Raw genomic sequence first — 21,429 nt, 5'->3', positions numbered from 1 at the left:
ATCAAATAGCAATAAAATGGCACTACCGAATCGCAATACATATAGAATCGTGAGAATCGCAATACATATCGTATCGGTACCTAAGTATCGTGACATTGTATCGTTGAGCTCCCTGGCAATTCCCAGCCCTAGTTATCAGACATTTTCAGCAGCCAAGGCTGATGCTTCTTCAATCGTGTGATGGGTCATCAATGGTTGATTCTTTAGTCAGGTTTGTTTCATTCCAATTAGATAACTAATTGTTTCTGAGAATTGCTTTGAAGCTTTAAATCACCCCCCTCCAACAGTCCAATTGTGCCAAAAGGTCATAAAAGTCAGCATGCACGCGCACAGAGATGTCAGTTGGGTATCACTCAAAACCACTGCCCAGATGAGTCCCACCCCCAGTACAACCCCTTCCCAAAAACTCATGCCCACCAGTCTAGGTGAGCTCACGTTGGAAGTGCCTGTGAAGGTCTTCTCCTGCTGAGACCATTTAACCATCATGCTCCGCCTGACCCCTAACCCCCTGACCGCTCCTTTGGCTGTGTTCGTTACACACAGACAGTGAGGAGATAAGAGGCTACGCACGCACACACACACACACACACGCACACACACACACACACACAGAGAGAGAGAGCGGCCACCTCAGTGAAATCTGAGTAGGAAGCGGAGGAAGGGAGAGGAATTCTGGAGGAGACATCCCTATGTAAACACTGGCGCTGGTTGAAGGACGGCTCTCTGGTCATTAGATGTTCTTAATAGGTTTGAACCAGCCACCCCCCTACCCTTCCTCACCTTAATGAGTGAAGGGTTGCGTGTGTGTGTGCTTGCGTGTGCAGAAATGCCCTTTCCTATGTGTTCTCCTCTCTCTCATTGTATGCACTCTCCACCTGCCCCACCAAACACACACACTCCCAAGGCTGCATTGCTTTTCTCCTTGACTGAGTGCCTCGCCCCGGACTCGTGATAAATATTTAAGATTGTTTAGGAGTGAAATTAGAGGGGATGTCTCCTTGTAATATAGCCTTGGAGAAATGTGTGTGTCTGTGTGCCTGCGCGCCGGTAGAGACCAAGAGACAGACAGACAGCGTGGCACCGGGGGGCAGCGCCTATTGCCACGGCTCCCAGCCCAGAGGAGCCGGTTGCCATGGCATCCGTCCCCATGCTGCACTGCAGCCAGGTAGAGGCCCTTCTCCGGCTTTTGCGGAAAGGCCATTGCTCCCCTTTGGTCCCAAACACAAAAACACCCCCCACACATCACCCAGACTGAGAGTTAGCCTAACTAATGATTAACCCCTCTCTCTACTGTATAATAGAAATACAATATTCAAAACCACACGGAGTGAGCACTAGTTGTTGGATATGCCGATGAGTTGTAATTGAAGCATTGAGTGTGCCTTGTAGCATCGTGAGTGTACATTCAAGCATTTTAGTATTATCTTTCACTCTATCTGTTAGTTTTGAATATTTATTAAACATGCTACTGAAAACGGTGTTTCATTGTCCTCAGATCACATTTGAATGTGTCTGAACTGAAGCATAAATATATTTTTTCTTCGTAGGCTTATGCTTTTTTTGTATATATTTTGAGACATAGGGTTTTTGCCCAATATCCCAAGTAGGTGAACTAGGTGTGAGAGAACTGTAGAAACCAAAATATTGCCCGTAATCCGATAGCATTGTTTTGTCTGGGTTTGAAGTGTTTTCAAAAGCCCTTGCTCTTTTTCTGTTCACTTCCTCTCCTCTTTGCGCCGGTGACCAGCCTAGTAACCACCACTGCAAATTGTCAGAAATAGGTTTATCTAACTGACGAAGGAAGCCGCGGTCTATGCAGTCTATTGGATTTGGAGGTCAGATAATCCTATTGGGCCTAATCAATACCATCCGCAAAGACCTTTAGGGGAAGGGCGTAGATCCTCCAAGTCTCCTCTTTCAGCCTTTCCGCTTTCTTTCTTTCATCTTTCTCTCTCTCTCGCTCTGTCTCTTTCCCTTTATCTCTCTTAGGCTCTGTCTTTGTCTTTATCTCTGCTTTTTACTCTCTCTCTGTTGGGGCGGTATTGGGCGATGGCTTACTGAGCTCGCTGAGCTCGAAAATAATGTTTGAAATCTAGATTGCAGTGAAAACACACCAGAATACCTCAACGTTTTGATTGAGCCAGATATAAGGAAAAAGATGAGCACCCTTGCACTGCCAAGACAATAATACCTCAAAACAGGCACAAACGCAGAGTGGCTATGTAACAAGTGTGTTTGATGCTGTCGTGTGTGTGTGTGTGTGTGCAGGCAAAGTGGCAGAAGCTGACTGCGGAGGAGGACACTCCCCTTACCAGGTACTACAGCCAGTAGAAGAGGCTGAGGGAGAAGGAGATCCAGCTGGGGATGTCTTGGAAGGAGAGGGTAACTATCAGACACACAACACCAATCAACAAAGTAACCACTTTAGGGCCAAACACAGTATTTTCAGGACATTCATTCAAATGAGTTAATGACCTGATCCTATTTAATGAACTATACATATAACTTGGAAAGTTTGAGTAGACAATGCATTGTTGTCAATGAGAGATTGGGACAAAAGTTTCATCCACACATCTTAGAAATGATTTGTTTTTGATGATTTGTTTTCAGCGTGGTCAGTTCTCTACAATTTCCAAGTTTTAGGAAACAAACTGAAGTGTAGGCCAAATAATTTACTTTAAAAAACTGTCAAAGTAGTCAATGTGGCCCCAGGCTTGTTATACATGGTCCCAAATCACCTGTATGACAAAAAGCTTTCCAAAACACAACATTTTGAAATGGAACTGCATATTGACGATTCCTCTCTCGATTAAGATGGAAGACTTTGAGCTTCCTGAGATCAAACGCAGGAAAATTCAGCAGAGAAGGCGGTGGACAAGAAGGAGTTCAAGGATCTCTTTGAGTCTTACAGCGACTTTGACGACGATGGAGTACTCAAAGTCAAAGATAACTAACTCCATTCGCATACACAGCAGGGTCCTGTTTAGAGCCGACCAAAAATATGCTTCAAATATAAACTTTTTACATTGTGACATTAGTGACACATGAGAATGGACATTTGTTCAGATCAGCATGATATTCCCTTTTTTCATCATTTTGATTGATTATCGGTTTTCTGTGAAATTATCGTCCGATACTAATATAGCCGTAAAAGGCCAATATCGTCCGCAAATATCAGTGAACTGATATAGTGGTCGGGCTCTAGTCCTGTTCATTAGTCATCAAATGGAAGGAAAACGGACCGAAACAAGGTCCAAAGCGAGGACTTCAGTAAGGTCATTCTCCTGCCAATGTTTGTCTATGGAAATTGCATTGACATGTGCTCAATTTTATACACCTGTCAGCAACCAGTGTGGCTGAAATAGCTGAATCCACAAATTTGTCCACATACTTTTGTATATATAGTGTATCTTTGGGTTCCAATGGAGGCTCTTCATATCCTCCTTGGTGGTTCCAACAGAAAATGGTCTGTCTTATTCAAGGCAGGGCTCCAGACTATTTTCTACTGGTGGCACCAGCCCATGATTAGCTCGCACCAATTTTTTCTGCGCCTTCATGCAATAGAAAATACTTCTATCATCTTATAAAGTCATTCAAATTGCTTTATTAAAAACTGTAATAGACGATAGAGATGGTGTTGAATAAATATGTTGTTTCATCTTTCCACGGTGTGATTCAAAATATTTTATATGCAACCTAATCCAGTGATTGTTGTGCATTTTGTAGTAGACAACTACGCGATTGTTATATTTTACTGTTGAAATAGGGCTCCAGAATTTTATGTTTTTTTTTCCTTCTCCAAATAGAGATGAATTTGCCTGCATCTTTGTGCTCCAATATCATAGGCACATTTTATTTGGGGCTAATTCACCACCTGACATTAGCTAGATTGCTAACTCTTAATATACTGTATTACCCACTGCTATTAGCCATGCATTAATCTAACAGTTTTTTATTTATTTTTATTTCACCTTTATTTTACCAGGTAGGCCAGTTGAGAACAAATTCTCAACTGTAAATGTAATTGTAGCCTATGCACTCGCAATGGCCAATGTGCATTCCGCACGCTCAGTATCTCAAAGCCATACCAAATATCTTGTTAGTAAAATAGTTGCTATTGAGCTAAAAAAATTAAGTTGAGAAATAAAGTATTCTGACAAAGCTGAGAACATCCTCTCCAACTGTCACAACAGGATATGTGTGTTCCCCCCCTAATTGTTTTTTAAAATGTTATACAATCAGAACACACTTTTTCTCCCTAAGCATTTTGTTTCCCCAGGAAAGGACAGGGAGAGTGGCTCGCTCGTCACAGAAGCAGGCCCCAGCGAAAAGGTTCCTCATTAGAGGAATCATAAGGATACTGTTTGACCAAATCATGGTTTTAGCCTCCTAAAAAAATATGATGTTTCGAGTGACGTGAACAAACGTGCAGCTCGCACCGATGCGACCTGATATATATTTTCTACTCTCACAGACAAGTCAAAGGGTCACAAAATGCAACTTAATGGTTGCAGTCTGAAGTCCTGCAGTCAAGGCATACAATTGCCTGATACTTCTCGAGATCTGCCGACACTCACTACATTTGCTGTTGGGGCTGGCCAGTAAAATGCCCTGGTAGACTCTCTTGTCGGATGCTCATGCTTACACTATGCCTGTCTTGGCCACTAGGAGGCTGTATTGAGTTACATAGAGGCCATCTACAGACTGTTGGCCAGCAGCACAGAAGCACAGTCTTAACACACCCACACATACATACAAGAACACACACACACCGTGTAGTAGACTATTCAGCCCTGCCTCTATGGCAAGGATACAGCTCCCTTTCCGGGATGAGCATTTGGCCTCGCTCTTTTTGGAATATGACGTTACTTCCCTAATCCTGAGTCAGTAAAGCTGTATTAAAAGTCGGTGTTAGTGAATCCTGCTCCCATTTCAGACTGGGTCATTCTGAAGAAATGGACCAAGGGGACATAGTGTTGCCAAGCTGCCCTCTTAGCAAGACCTAAGAAACCTCTGTCCATGTTGTTGATGTCCCTACTTCTCTCTTTCTTTCTCTCTTTATCCTTAAATAAGAATTTGTTCTTAACTGACTTGCCTAGTTAAATAAAGGTTACATTTCTCTCTTCCCACTTTCTCTCTTTCCACTTTCTCTCACCTATATGTTTCTCTTTATCCTTCTATTTTTCTCTCTCTATCCTTCTGTATTTCTCTCTTTCCTCCCCTCTCTCTATCCATCTCCGTCTATCCATCTCCCTTTCCATCTTCCTATATTTATCTCCCTCCCCCTTTCTCTCTCCTTCAATATTTCTCTCTCAGCTGTCACTCCCTTCTTCCTTTAGCCTCTGTGTCTGACCCTCTGCTCTGGGTCATCCACAGGACACGGGCATGGCAGGAGCCCTCTTTTACAGCTTTACAGTTGGATACACTCGAGGGGGGGAAAGAACCGTAGAGGTCGGAAGGAGAGAGGGAGAGAGTAGAGTGATGGAGTGTTAGGGGAATTTTTTGCATCTGGTCCTCATTGTAGGGAGAGTCCCCGCAAAACGGCGGGCAGCTGCCGGCGAAATGCCGGCCCTCCCCTTCCTCACCCGACGGCCAGCCCGCCCCCTCCGTCCCCTTCCCTCTCACAGGAAGCGCAGCCTTGGATCCCGGTGGGGGTTCCTAATTCAAACCAGTCCACTGGAACTGCCAGAGGTGGCCACTCCCCACTACATTCCCCTCTGCTCTCCTCCAGCTCCCAGGGCTTAACTGGCTGCCCCTGAATGTCCTCCATATGCACACAAGCATGCACAGACACACACAAACATGCACAGACACACACACAAACATGCACACACACAAACATGCACAGACACACACACAAGCATGCACAGACACACACACAAGCATGCACAGACACACACACAAACATGCACGCACACACACACACACACACAAGCACGCACAGACACACACACACAAGCACGCACAGACACACACACACAAGCACGCACAGACACACACACAAGCATGCACAGACACACACACAAACATGCACAGACACACACACAAGCATGCACAGACACACACACAAGCATGCACAGACACACACACAAGCATGCACAGACACACACACAAACATGCACAGACACACACACAAACATACACAGACACACACACAAACATACACAGACACACACACAAACATGCACAGACACACACACAAGCATGCACAGTGTTACGAATCCCTTTTGGCCCGACAGTCTAGGGGGGATGGTAATGAGACCCGTAACATAACTCATGCAAATTATTATTGTGACAAAGTAAAAGTGTGCACGAAATAACCACGACAACAGAAATCTACCGTCAAACTCTAGGTTTATTTATAAACACACGGTAATGGGGGGAGCAGGAAAAGGGGCTGAGCTGGACCCAAGGAAAGAAACAATAAGTATTCAAAAACACCCCTAAGCTAGACTAGCCTACTTTAACAACAGCTAACTAACTAACCAAAAATACAGTGGGTGGTCCGCCCAGTTCTAACTAGTGTATTTAACAAAGTTCACCTACGGGTAGTGTATGCCCATGGGCGACTTGTCTTGGTTTCCCCCTTTTCCCACCAGCAACAAACAAACACCATAATCAAAAACAATACTCACAGGTGATGACAAAGTGCTATGAGGTGCTTAAACAAAAGAGAGGTTAAGACACAAAGCGAGAGTGAAACACAGAGACCTACAGACATGGCATTTACAGAGAGATTGAGCTAGAGATTGAGCTCTAGAACAAACAAATGATGGGGTTTTTAAACCATGGGGAAGGAACTGTGATAGGGTAGGAAATAGGAGGAGGTGTGTCTTCTGATTGATGATTGATTTTTGACTGATTGGGGAGTGATGATTTTCACCTGTGAGGGGAGAAGGAGAGAAAAGAAACACACACAGGATACACACACACACAGGATAACTGTATCCGTAACACACAGACACACACACAAACATGCACGCAAGTCTGCGCATGTTTGAGAGAATGTGAGAATGTGAGGGGGAAAAGGCTGGTTTCTGTAAATGTTGGGGAATAAGTCATAGGTCGTATGGGGTCAGACAGGCATGTAGATCCCGCTGACCCTCCCAACCCCAGTGAGGGTGTGTTTCAAGTTTGAAAGTTTATTCGCCATGTGCACAGGATACAACAGGTGTAAAACAGTACAGTAAAAGTCTTATCTTGAGAGCTCTTTCCCAACAATACAGCGATAATAATAGTAATGTAGATAATAATGATAGAAAATAGAATAAAAATAAAAAGCATACTAGAATTGCGATTTAAGTTGAAGAAACACGCGATATACAGGTGCATGCCAGTAACTTATTCATTGTGCAGGGCACTGGAGTGGTTGATGTGGGTTTATTCATAAAAAGTTACTGGTAGTAGGATATACATGTAAACAGGGCTGAAAAGTGACTGGTTGTAGAAATATATACTAATGGTAATATGCAGTATACATATAAACATGCACAAAAGTGACCAGTAGCATGATAAAGCAGTTTGTGTATGTAAGTAGGAAAAAGAGGGAGGGAAGATGGCGAGAGATTGGGTGTTTTCTCTGAAAATGATGCCACATTTTGGGAGCTCCTGGGCAGAGGAAGCGGCCACATTGGTGTTGCCATGTGTTACCGACCAATTAGGCCCTTCTCTGGGGCTGGGGAGTCTAGGTAATAAGGGGAGAAGAGGATCATGGGAAGAAATGGTTGAGTGAGGAAGTGAAAAAGGTTCTCAAAGGAAGTGTCCACACCTCTCTTCCTCTCTCTCCCCCGGCCACCAGCATCTCATCAAACTCCACCAGTCTGCAGTAGCCTCTGCTACACACACACATTTTAAATACTTTATTTGAATCCACCAATCAAATTGACAAAAACAAGGATCCAAACATTTCAAAGGTCCTCAAGGGTACAGAGAGCACCTCCTTCTCCAAACAGCTAAGCTGCCCACGACAGCTGAAACACAGCAGTACCTAGCCAATTGCTTTAGCCCTCGTTTTTGTCAGGTCCGCAATCTGGAGGCCACGCCCTGCAAGCCTGTGTATGTGGCCGAGACTGCCAAATATCAGCACCGCCAGCTTGCACCTCCACCCGGGGCTGTCCAAGCATGCCACGAGGGGCTGGTTTACGCAGCTTCTCTGTAAAGGCCTGCTCCATGTATCCACCCACTTCCGCAGTTAGCGCCTCCCCCCACAGCAACACTTTCTGGCGTATTTGGCACACAGGAAAACACATCAACATCAAACCAGCTTCCCCTTACACAAGAATGTTTCTGCATATGTGCTGTTGGTGAGACTACTTGTCTCACCTTCCTGGCTATCAGGTCGACAAGGCGGTCATTTCTAGCAATGTACAAATCCTTGTATGAACACCAGCCATTCACAACACGGGCAAAGGACTCCATTACATTTGACTCATTCATGTAGAATACAAATTGGGTCATGGTTTGCAGGGTACCAGAGTGCTAGATCATATTTTGTTGGTAGAACTTGCAGCCTCGCCTTAACAGTAAAGGTGAGAATGTCCTCACCAATGGCATGGTAGCCTAGTGGTTAGAGCATTGGACTAGTAACCGGAAGGTTGCAAGTTCAAACCCCTGAGCTGACAAGGTACAAATCTGTCATTCTGCCCCTGAACAGGCAATTAACCCACTGTTCCTAGGCTGTCATTGAAAATAAGAATTTGTTCTTAACTGACTTGCCTAGTTAAATAAAGGTAAAAGAAAATGGCAGCATTCTGGTACATGGAACGGGAGACAGAGTGGTCAGCACAGTCCAGAGCAGTGTGTTTCCCCTGCAGCCTCAGGCCAGTCCAGTGCTACAGTAGCTGGATCTGTCTGATACAAAGGAGTGTTGTCCTGAATGTAAGATGAGATGTTCCATCAGAAACCACAACAACAACACACACTCACACTCATTAAAGCATAACATACACACACATATTAAAGTACAACATACATATTTAAGCACAGCAAAACTAGCCTTCAGACAAACTCACTCACACAGACAGGACACAGGTGGCCATTTTACAGAGGAATTTGTAGCTGCCTGAAGTGATGCCTGCCTGCTATCTCTAGGCTATTTTCTCTATTTAGGCTGCGAGGGAGTATAAAATGTGTGAAATTAGCTGTGGTAAACTGTAATGAGTATTTTGTGCCATGACTTTAATGTATTCTCAGCTCCATCCCCATGTAGGTTATAGGGACTTCAAAGGTGGTTAGGTTCTACCTACCTACCTGCATGAACATACCTCGGCGCTCATATTCACAAAACGTATCAGAATAAGGGAGCTGATCTAGGATCAGATCCCCCATGTTCATTTAAACTTATTCATTATAATCCACAATGAAAACTGATTCTAAATCCGCACTCCTATTCCGAGACACTATGAATAGCACCTGGTATGGCAACTGCTCGGCCTCCGACTGCAAGGCACTACAGGGGGTAGTGCATACGCCCCAGTACATCACTGGGGCCAAGTTTCTTGCCATCCAGGACCTCTATACCAGGTGGTATCAGAGGAAGGTCCTAAAAATGGCCAAAGAGTCATAGTGTTCTCTCTGCTACCGCACTGCAAACGGTACAGGAGCTCCAAGTCTGTGTCCAAAAGGCTTCTTAACAGCTTCTACCACCAAGCCATAAGACTCCTGAACCGCTAAGCAAATGGCTACCCGGACAATTTTACCCCATTTTACGCTGCTGCTACTCTCTGTTTATTATCTATGCATAGTCACTTTAACTCTACCTACATGTATATATTACCTCAATTACCTCAACTAACCGGTGCCCTCGCACATTGACTCTGTACCGGTACCCTCTGTATATATCCTTGTTACTGTTATTTAATTGTTGCTCTTTAATTATTAGTTTTTTTTTCCTTTATATTTATTTGTTTACTTCAATTTATTTAGTAAATACTTAACACTTCTTTTTTTCTTAACTGCGTTGTTGGTTAAAGGCTTGTAAATAAGCAATTCACTGTAAGTCTACCCCTGTTGTATTCTGCACATGTGACAAATAACATTTGATTTAAATACAGGCCCTGAATTGTTCAAAGTGTACATTATAAGTGTATAACATTAAACCTATCTTTAAAGTTTTGTATCTGACTCTCATCCGTAAAGCCAAGTCCCAGCTAATGAGTATTACATTTTCACTGGTTCTTAAAATCCTATCTCTCCTTCCTCTTGCCAGACAAAAAGGAGGGCTCTGACGACGATGATGAACTTCTTCAAGAGCTGTCTGACCTGAGCAATGACGAGGGGCGGAGGACGACCAAGATGGCGCCTCAGGTTTGTGGACGGGCTTCTCTCTTCCAGTATTGGACAAATATGCACTTTTCACACTACTGAGGGGTGCGAGGCCAAGTTATACTTTGCTGGCCGGGTTATGTATTCACTGTAGTTACTGGAACCGTACTAGAAAGGACAAGCTGAAAAGAAACTAGCAGCGTACCAGCACAGTACGTTTTGGGTCGGCACACTAGTGTGAAAAGGGTATTGCAAGACATACAGGCCCGGTCCAGAAACGACCCCTAGCCACCTACCACTTTTGATTTGGCAGATCTGTAGGGAATATGATGGGCAAAATGGTGATGGCTCCACCTAGCCTTCAAATTGAGCTTCCAACATATTGTTTACTTCTATCTTATCTTTTATTAGGAAACCTGCCATTTTCTCCACTGAAATCAAACCCATTGTGGTTACAAATACCCACCATCACATGTGTGCATTTTAAATCCATTGCTGCCTGATATTAGCACTCATTATTTACTTGGGAAGTATTGTAGAGTGATTGTTTTCTACACAGAGTCCAGTAGTCCAGACATTTTTCACTCTCACTTAAAGGGACAATCAGGGATTGGTACATCCTTTTTTTGGGGACTTTGGCTTTGTTGTTTGAATCCCTGATTGCCCCTTCAAATGAATCTCTCCTTCATGAGCTTCCTTCCTCAATAGATGGTGGTAATGGTGAGGATGACGATGTAAACTGGGTTAAAGCCTCCAAGGCGCCAATGCAGCTGTCCAGCGTGGCTCTGAAAGAGTTGGCCGAGGGAAATGAGGACTTGGTGGAAGACCGAGAGAGAGAGACGGGGGAGGAGAGGAGTAGAGCGTTGGCTAGTACATTTAGTCATTACTGCCTTCCTGTTGGACACTTTTCTACATTTATTTTATTTGACTTATCTTGGGGCGGCAGGGTAGCCTAGTGGTTAGAGCGTTGGACTAGTAACCGGAAGGTTGCAAGTTCAAATCCCCGAGCTGACAAGGTTCAAATCTGTCGTTCTGCCCCTGAACAGGCAGTTAACCCACTGTTCCTAGGCTGTCATTGAAAATAAGAATTTGTTCTTAACTGTCTTGCCTAGTTAAATAAAGGTAAAATAATGTTAATAATATTGTTTTAGTTTGCTCCTTCAATGTGTACAGCACAAACATGTTCTTTAAAGTTATTGTACATTACAAACAAATATTAAATACTTCTGAGACTACTTTGTTGGTTTCTGTGTGAAGTACCCTACTGATGCAATGCTTTCTCATTTCAGTGAACAGGATTATGTAGTGTGGTGGGTTGTAGCCAATAATTGCGTACATGAGCACCTGTGTTTCCCTGTTTGAACTTTGGTTTCCTGAGCGTTTACCAGGATGGAATTTAGCAACGGACATTTGTTAGAAGAAAGGTATTGACTACACTGTGCTACGCTATTCTATGGTGGGCTGGACCAGGCTGTGCTGGGTAAGGGGACAGAGGAGGCTTCAACCCGCCAGGCGTGCCAGTCTTCTCTGCCTGCCAGGCGTGCCAGTCTTCTCTGCCCAGGCGGTGAAGCAGAAACAGACTGGCCTGTTTCCCTGCCAACCAAACCCCCCGCACACTCCCTCCTCCACTCATTCCCTCTTTCCCCTCTCTGTAGGCACTTGTGTAGGTCTGAATGGACTGGATAGGTATAAGCAACATTCCACCTTGCCTAGCAGCAAGACATAACTGATGCTGCGAACTTCCTTGACTAAAGCTCTCCTCTTTATGCAGTGTTTGCAGTGTTATTTTTGTGTGCATTCAGTACTTGTACATGATGGCAACCAGTTAAGTAGAGCTGAAGACCAAGCCAATGAAAGCCCAGGAGTGGCCCATAGGGGATAGATGTGTTTGACAGCTTCAGTGGAAACTCTGTTTTCTTTGAAGGCTAAAGGTGGGTGTGCACTTCTCTTTGTGTGTACGTATGTATGTAGGCGGAAGGGTCAGGTTTATCCCCACAGGCAGGGAGGCCTTGGCCTGCGGCTGAACCTCACACTGACAGCTGGTATTGACCTGAACCATGCCCCCAGGGGTCCACTCCCCTGCAAACACACACACACACACACACACACACACACACACACACACACACACACACACACACACAACGACAGGGCAGAGCACACACACAGGGAAAAGCAGGGGAACGGATACTATTAGAATGTCACTGCTCCAGCAATACAAAGCAAGCGCACACCATCTAGCTGTCAGAGAAAACACACTAGAAAAGGTACTGATAAGTGAGGTGTAGAAGAAAGCAGTCGATAGTTTCCGTAGGATTTATTTTACCAAGTGGCGAATAGAAAAATAGGATCAAGACAAAACAGTGATGGGAAATCTAGACCATTTTAATTAATTGCTTACACGTAGTTTAAAAAAAATCCTTAACAAATTCAAAGATTTGCATTTAGCTCTTTGTGCCTTTTCCCTGCAATCAAGGGAAAACCAAGTAAATGTTCTTTGGAATCCATTGTGAGGACTAAGTATTATACACATCTGTTCATCTAACTACAGCAAAAGTCCTATAAATATCATTTCCTAATTTATATTGCTGAAGTAGCATTTAAGATTGGGGCTTCTTTTAATGTCAAACATTTGAAGAAAAAAAACTACAAACCAAAAAGTTTGAAACAAAAGTACCACCAAAAGTTAGCAAGTCACATTTTGTTCAGTCATAAAGATTTTTCCCCATGCAACGACATTTCTTTTATTTATTTTTAAAATGTGAAAGTACCATGTATGTAACCTACAGGATGTTTTCAGCTTAAGCATGATTCTGTACAATTCGGCATGTTTGTATATCCCACAGTAGTTTAACACGATTACGCAATAACATTAGCCCTATGAGCCGAAGCCACCGTTTCGTCGCCATCCTGTATCAGTAACATTTGAGTGTGTCAGAGAAAGAACTCTGCCTATAGGCCGTTGGCTTATGGGCACAACTGTGGCATGTACCTAGAACACCTTGTATAAAGATTCCCCCTTTGTTTCACCTTACAAGGAGTCTCCCTTGTCTTTTAAAGACAGTCATATGAGGTACTGGGCCCACTGGGATCTTTTATGTACCCCACCTCTCCCTAAGACTAGCCATTTTACCCACAAAGCAACACAACAAAAAAACACCAGAAACAAACATGGAATATCATCCCTTATTTCACACATCTTTGGTTTTGGACTGTGGAATGCATAGTTGCAATAATGAAGGTTTTTTTGGAGTCCCTTTCAGTGTATGCTTTCACTCCAGCCTCCAGAATTCTCAGTTCCTCTGAGCTGTTTGGGCTCCTTAGACTGGGAGTGAGAAGAAAGGAGGGGAGGAAAAGAGCGAGAGAAAAGAGAGAAGAGGCGTCTCTCTTTTAAGTGCTGGGCGCCGCCGAGTATGTTGGGGAGCAGACAGAGGGAGAGAGGGGCTTCCTTCTTCAGCCCAGGAAGAAAGAGTTTCCGGTAGCGTCTGTCTGACTCAGAAGAATGTCGTAGTTCTGGGGCTTTGCTCTTTCTTTGGCAAGCTGTCTGAGACCAGCTGTCTGCTCTCTCTCGGCTCTCTTTCTCCCTCTGTCGCTTCATCACATCTCTCCCTCCAGCCCACTGTTACGTCTTTGGATTCTGCTCGGCTACAACCACAGTGGAACTTGAAGTTGATTGGGCTGCTTTGATTAGTCCCTTTAGTTCATTTTTATTTTGTTCACTTTTATATATATATTTTTTTTTACAGTTTATTCCCCAAACCAAAGGGCGGTGCATGCCCAAAGGGGGAGGAAGGGGGTCAATTCAATGTCTGTTACAGAGCTTTCTCTGTACCCATCTCCCTCCCTCCCTCCCTGTGCCTTCCCTGTGCAGCCAGTTGGATCCTACGAGGGGGTCTTGGCTGCCTCGTAGCCCCCCGACACAGAGCCGTTGGCATTCTCCTGCTTGGGGGAGGAGTGACAGGCGGGCGGGGGCCCGCTGTAGGGGGAAGAGCTGCTGCTGGCGGCGGAGAGGGGCCGCAGTGGGAGCGCCAGGGGAGTGTCGGACGGCTGGAGGTCCCTGTCCGGGGGGCGCAGGGCAGATGGCGGGAGCGCCGGCGGGAGCGCCAGCGGGAGGGCCAGCGGGAAGCTGGTCATGTAGAAGATTCTGCCAACGCGCCGTGCCACCTGAGGAGAGAGAGAGAGAACGCCACATGCCGAGGTTAAAGCTGCTCAGCTCACAGTCTACATCCCAAATGGGCCCTGGTCAAAAGTAGTGCACTATGTCGGGAATAGGGTGCAATTTGGGACAAACATTGTGTCCTAGTGTTCTACTGTACCACCAGCCTGAGAGAGAGGAGAGGGTTAAGGGCTACTGTACGGTATGCCTGACAATCTGTGCACCGACAACGGGCCACACATTTAGACACTACACTATCTATCTGCTTTGGCTTAACTACGATGCACTACTAGCTTCCATCACTCACAAACACACTCACACAATCACGTGAGGTTTACTCACACAAGAACAGTCTACTCATACAACAAAACTAGGAGCTTTGAGGCTGCACACACACACTCCTGAGGTGATGGTCCTGAGTGTGTGGCCAGTCAGTGGTGTGTACCTGAGAGCGTATCTTAAGCGCCGGGCCCAGCTTCAGTCCCATGATGTTGAGCAGGTGCTCCTCCGTGAGCAGCGGGAGGGTCTCTCCGTCGATGGCCTGCTCCCGAAACACCTTCAGGAGAGACACAGCCACTTCAGCCAGAGCCGAGACAGACACACACACTCATAAACACGCACAAACTCATGCATACACGCTCACACAGAGCATACACTCACACAGAGCTTGCATACACACTCACACCATTCTCAATATTCCAACAGTGTGTGTGTGTGTGTGTGTGTGTGTGTGTGTGTGTGTGTATTACATTAAGGGGACTGTGGTGCTGTGGAGATAACAGTGGTCTTACAGCTATAGAATCAACTAGAAACCAACTCTACTCTACTAATAGTAGAACTTCTGATTGAGGTGACAATATTAGATACTCTGATCCCAAAGCCTTACTCTGCCCTACTCTGCTCTTCCACCAGCCCGACCCTGTTCCCTCTCTCTCTCTCTCTCTCTCTCTCTCTCTCTGGTTTAAAGGGTGGATAAACCAGACCCTGCCATCCTGCTCTGGTCCTTACCTGGTTGTACTCGGCACAGCCGGCCAGGCCTCCCACGAAGCCACACACCTCCTCCACACTCCACTTTCTGATGTCCTCCACTGGGGGCGCCGCTGAGTCCTCGCCGTCCATGAACATACCTCCCATACCACCTATGAGAGGAGAGAGGGTAGAGGGATGTTGTAAATGACTAAGTCATATTCATTAGGGCACTTTTTAAAAAATCTGTCCGTTTTCTTCTATTTGGTGCCTGATGAATACAACCCAGGACAGACCTTGACCAGCAGCTAGCATACACCCATTTCTCCAGCTAGCATACACCCATTTCTCCAGCTAGCATACACCAATTTCTCCAGCTAGTATACACCCATTTCTCCAGCTAGCATACACCAATTTCTCCAGCTAGCATACACCAATTTCTCCAGCTAGCATACACCCATTTCTCCAGCTAGCATACACCCATTTCTCCAGCTAGCATACACCCATTTCTCCAGCTAGCATACACCCATTTCTCCGTTTAATTTCTCGATCTCATTGTCCAAATCATGCCATTTTCTTTCACACACACACTTTTTCTTTTCGGACTGTTGTTTTGTCCTCGCGGTTGTTGTGTAAATGGACATTATATTTAATTGCTTTTAAAAATGTTTGCATTGAATCACATTTAATTTCACATTTAAAAGTGTACTTGATCCATGTTTGCTAATTCTCACTGTTGTTGTGCCTAACTACTCCCTCTCTCTTTTCTCCCCCCCCACCTCTTCTTCCACATGGTTGTGGTGATAACCCTGTGTGTAGAGGGGTCAGGGGGGGTCAGTGGCAGGGCCCCTTCCAGGAGGAGGTCTCCACGCCGCAGACACAGAAAGAGTACTGCTAATGTCTTTCATATGCTTGCCAAGGGGTGTGTGTGTGTGTGTGTGTGTGTGTGTGTGTGTGTGTGTGTGTGTGTGTGTGTGTGTGTGTGTGTGTGTGTGTGTGTGTGTGTGTGTGTGTGTGCATGCACATTCGTGCATAGGTGCGTGTTGGTTCCCACTGTGAAACTGGCTGTTTTGTCTCTGCTTTCCTAAGCAGTTTCTGTCTGTGTTTTCAAACGTTCAAATCTCTCTCTATTTAATAACAGTCATTAGACACAGACAACTCAAACCAGGTTTCTAATTAACCCAAACAGAGTTGCTCTAATATGAAGGTTTGAATCTGTGTGTATTTGCAAGTTTAAGCTAGGGTGAATTCAAATGTCCCCCGGAGATTCAATGATTCAAGACCTCTTGGTGTAACGGTTAAGCGGTGTCTTGACATCCGCTGGATTCGGATCCACGGCCAGTTCAGGACTACCCCCTACATTAGTGTCAGAAGTGGGATGGAGCCTGAGGCCATCCGAGAGGCATGTACACGTGAAGGACATGGTATAGAGAAGTGTGGGGATACACCCTCCCAAAGGACTGGGTAGTGTAGCGACCCTAACCCAACACCTAGCAAGCTTGTCAAGAGTTTCACGTGTTGGCTTGACAGTTGCTAGACCCAGGTGCAAGCACCGGTCGATGCTACCCCCCCGAATTCGCTACAATATACCTTCATGGTTGGTTTCATTAGGTTTCCATCCAGTTTGCTATATATTTCCATGCTAGTTTTCCAAAAGCTGCTTTTAAAAAAATGCACATTTTCCCACCAGAGGTGATTTTTATCCAACTGACTTCTTCCAGATTAAAAAATCTGTGCGTCATAACGTAATGCACATAAAAAGATATTAGTCATGTAACTTTTAATTTACCGAAAAACAAAAACAAAAGTTTGATGTGTTTCCATTCTATTTTTATATCTGTCTATGTTTTTGGCACAAAAAAATTCTGCGATAAACAGCAAATGTTCCCACTGGTCTTGGCGCTTTCACTCTGGCCAACAGCTCGCAGATCCAGTTTGGAGGGTACATGATGAGGTTATGGATAAGAGCAAGATCATTTGTCAATTGGCAGCCAAGCACCGATCATCATGTCACCACCTTACAAAGGAAGACCCTCACTAGTTATTGGAAAGGTGCATCAAGCTCATCACCGTGTACTTTCACCACCCTGTGAAGTTCATCGTAACTTATTTCACCTGTAGCTTCATAAACTGGATGTCTTTCCAAGTCGCATTGGGAGGACTACACAACATAACATTGTTTGACTGCAAGTTTACTTCCACATGATGTTTATATTATCAATATTTGCACATAACGTTTCCGCTGGAATTGTCATCTATTTCACCCACAAAATAATTATCCCACCTTCTATAGCGTATTTTGTTTTGTTGACATTTGGAATGTTTACCGACAAATTTGCTGTTTCCAATAGGCCTGCCTGCATGTCGTGACATTTTCTATTCAACACGTACAGTCGTGACCAAAATATTTGAGAATGACATAAGTCTGCTGCCTCAGTTTGTATGATGGCAATTTGCATATACTCCACAATGTTATGAAGAGTGATCAGATGAATTGCAATTAATTGCAAAGTCCCTCTTTGCCATGCAAATGAACTGAATCCCCAACAAACATTTCCACTGCATTTCAGCCCTGCCAGAAAAAGGACCAGCTTACATCATGTCAGTGATTCTCTCGTTAACACAGGTGTGAGTGTTCACGAGGACAAGGTTGGTGATCACTCTGTTATGCTGATTGAGTTCAAATAACAGACTGGAAGCTTCAAAAGGAGGGTGGTGCTTGGAAATATTGTTCTTCCTCTGTCAACCATGGTTACTTGCAAGGAAACACGTACCGTCATCATAGCTTTGCACAAAAAGGGCTTCACAGGCAAGGATATTGCTGCCAGTAAGATTGCACCTAAATCAACCATTTATCGGATCATTAAGAACTTCAAGGAGAGCAGTTTAATTGTTGTGAAGAAGTCTTCAGGGCACCCAAGAATGTCCAGCAAGCGCCAGGACCGTCTCCTAAAGTTGATTCAGCTGCGGGATCGGGGCACCACCAGTACAGAGCTTGCTCAGGAATGGCAGCAGGCAGGTGTGAGTGCATCTGCACGCACAGTGAGGCGAAGACTTTTGGAGGATAGCCTGGTGTCAAGAAGGGCAGCAAAGAAGACACTTCTCTCCAGGAAAAACATCAGGGACAGACTGATATTCTGCAAAGGCACGGGGATTGGACTGCTGAGGACTGGGGTAAAGTAATTTTCTCTGATGAATCCCCATTCATTGTTTGGGGCATTCAGAAAAAAAGCTTGTCTGGAGAAGACGAGGTGAGCGCTACCGTCAGTCCTGTGTCATGCCAACAGTAAAGCATCCTGAGACCATTCATGTGTGGGGTTGCTTCTCAGCCAAGGGAGTGGGCTCACTCACAATTTTGCCTAAGAACACAGCCATGAATAAAGAATGGTACCAGCACATCCTCCGAGAGGAACAGTTTGGTGACGAACTCCATCATGCTGAATTCCTTTTCCAGCATGATGGAGCACCTTGCCATAAGGCAAAAATGACAACTAAGTGGCTCGGGGAACAAAACATCATGCTGGAAAAAAACATATTTTGGGTCCATTGCCAGGAAACTCCCCAGACCTTAATACCATTGAGAACTTGTGGTCAATCCTCAAGAGGCGGGTGGACAAACAAAAACCCACAGATTCTGACAAACTCCAAGCATTGATTATGCAAGAATGGGCTGCCATCCAGTCCTGGGGTGTGTTCAGTACGACAGAAAGGTGTTCAATGTTTAATTAAACAGAAACGGTACTGTACTGAACGACAAGTTGAAAAATAACGTGGTTATTGTGGCCCAGATGGCGATTGTGTATGGTGTGCTGCACGAGTTTTGAGATTTTGAAATGGTCACACCCATATTGACCAGGCCACACCCACCAAAGTGAACAAACATACCTCAGAGGCTGTTGAAGAACCCACCGTTTTGGGGAAATGTGTCATTCAATACAAACCAACACGCAATTTAGCAAACGTTGAACTGAACGCACCCCTACCTTCAAGGGCTCCCGAGTGGTGCCGTGGTCAAAGGCACTGCTTCTCAGTCCAAGTGTCGTCACTACAGTCCCTGGTTCAAATCCAGGCTGTATCACATCTGGCTGTGATTGGGAGTCCCATAGGGCAGCGCATATTTGGCCCAGCGTTGTCTGGGTTTGGCTGGGGTAGGCCGTAAATGAGAATTTGTTCTTGACTAGTTGAATAAATGAAAAATCGCGCTGCAACGATATTACATAATGAGATTCCCACTTTTCTCGCAGGTTAGTTTTTTTTCATAAAATCTGATTTTAAACATAACCCTAAACTTAACCCTAACCTCACAGCCAACCCTAATGCCTACCCCTAACCTTAAATGAAGAAAAAAATCATGAATATGTACAAAAAAATCCAATCCAATTCTGACTTCTAAGAGGAAATTGCTCAGGGGAAATTGCTCAGGACAAGACTCATGACAATAAACACCAACCTGCTGGATATTTTGTCAAATACTGTACATCACCACAGAGATCAGAGGAATGAGTTACTGTCTAACTCTAGACAGTAACTCAATGTGACTGAAGCTAATGATGAACCAGGATCTATCAATCATACAAGGCCAGACAAATTTAAAAACCATACCCACCAATTGGGAAAAGCAAAATAGGCTACGTTTACTGGAAAGTGATTACTTCTGAACAAACGTATAAAAAAGTGATGTCATTTCATCTGTTGTTTGAACAATTACTAAGATTGTATTTACAGTTGAAGTCGGAAGTTTACATACACCTGAGCCAAATACATTTAAACTCAGTTTTTCACAATTCCTAACATTTTATCCTAATAAAAATGTCCTCTCTTAGGTCAGTTAGGATCACCACTTTATTTTAAGAATGTGAAATGTCAGAATAATTAGCAGAGAGAATGATTTATTTCAGCTTTTATTTCTTGCATCACATTCCCAGTGGGTCAGAAGTTTACATAAACTTAATTAGTATTTGGTAGCATTGCCTTCAAATTGTTTAACTTGGGCCAAATGTTTCAGGTTGCCTTCCACAAGCTTCCCACAATAACTTAGGTGAATTTTGGCCCATTCCTCCTGACAGAGCTGCTGTAACTGAGTCAGGTTTTTTAGGTCTCCTCGCACGTGCTTTTTCAGTTCTGCTCACAAATTTTTAATAGGATTGAGGTCAGGGCTTTGTGATGGACACTCCAATACCTTGACTTGTTGTCCTTAAGCCATTTTACCACAACTTTGGAAGTATGCTTGGGGTCATTGTCCATTTGGAAGACCCATTTGTGACCAAGCTTTAACATCCTGACTAATGTCTTGAGATGTTTCTTCAATATATCCACATAATTTTCCATCCTCATGATGCCATCTATTTTGTGAAGTACACCAGTCCCTCCTGCAGCACAGCACCCCCACAACATGATGCTACCACCCCGTGCTTCAGGGTTGGGATGGTGTCTTTGGCTTGCCAGCCTCCCCCTTTTTCCTCCAAACATAATGATGGTCATTATGGCCGAGCAGATCTATTTTTGTTTCATCAGACCAGAGGACATTTCTCCAAAACGTACGATCTTTGTCCCCATGTGCAGTTGCAAACCGTAGTCTGTTTTTTTATGGCAGTTTTGGAGCAGTGGTTTCTTCCTTGCTGAGAGGCCTTTCAGGTTATGTCGATATAGGACTTGTTTTACTGTGGATATAGACACCTTTGAACCCGTTTCCGCCAGTATCTTCACAAGGCCCTTTGCTTTCGTTCTGGGATTGATTTGCACTTTTCACACAAAAGTACATTCATCTCTAGGAGACAGAGCTCTATGAAGGTTGTGTGGTCCCATGGTGTTTATACTTGCGTACTATTGTTTGTACAGATGAACGTGGAACCTTCAGGCATTTGGAAATTGCTTCCAAGGATGAACCAGACTTGTGGAGGTCTACAATTTATTTTCTGAGGTCTTGGCTGATTTCTTATGATTTTCCCATGATGCCAACCAAAGAGGCACTGAGTTTGAAGGTAGGCCTTGAAATACATCCACAGGTACACCTCCAATTGACACAAACAATGTCAATTAGCCTA

The 21,429-nt window shown here is 44.5% G+C and overlaps 1 protein-coding gene and 1 pseudogene across 5 annotated transcripts in view; one reads left to right on the top strand and one right to left on the bottom strand.

Annotated features, from left to right (window-relative positions):
• Positions 1 to 11,219, top strand: part of LOC115101917 (nucleolar complex protein 2 homolog) — a 65,928-nt pseudogene extending 54,709 nt beyond the window's left edge.
• Positions 11,220 to 12,565: 1,346 nt separating this feature from the next.
• The window catches only part of LOC115102614 (sterile alpha motif domain-containing protein 11-like), a 100,540-nt gene continuing 91,676 nt past the window's right edge, over positions 12,566 to 21,429 (bottom strand). For 4 of the 5 annotated variants that reach the window (XM_029622742.2, XM_029622741.2, XM_029622745.2 and 1 more), the window contains exons 11-13: positions 15,428 to 15,558; positions 14,865 to 14,975; positions 12,566 to 14,427 (exon numbers count right to left, since the gene is read on the bottom strand). In XM_029622742.2, the coding sequence (XP_029478602.1) occupies positions 14,146 to 14,427; positions 14,865 to 14,975; positions 15,428 to 15,558 (524 nt within the window). In that variant the 3' untranslated portion in view covers positions 12,566 to 14,145. The remainder of the gene's footprint in view (positions 14,428 to 14,864; positions 14,976 to 15,427; positions 15,559 to 21,429) is intronic. The other variant, XM_029622743.2, reaches the window with a different exon arrangement.

Source organism: Oncorhynchus nerka, linkage group LG20 (assembly GCF_034236695.1).
Source record: "Oncorhynchus nerka isolate Pitt River linkage group LG20, Oner_Uvic_2.0, whole genome shotgun sequence".
NCBI lineage: Eukaryota > Metazoa > Chordata > Actinopteri > Salmoniformes > Salmonidae > Oncorhynchus > Oncorhynchus nerka.
Note: the sequence above shows the minus strand (reverse complement) of the source record. Positions and strands in the feature narration are given on the sequence as shown.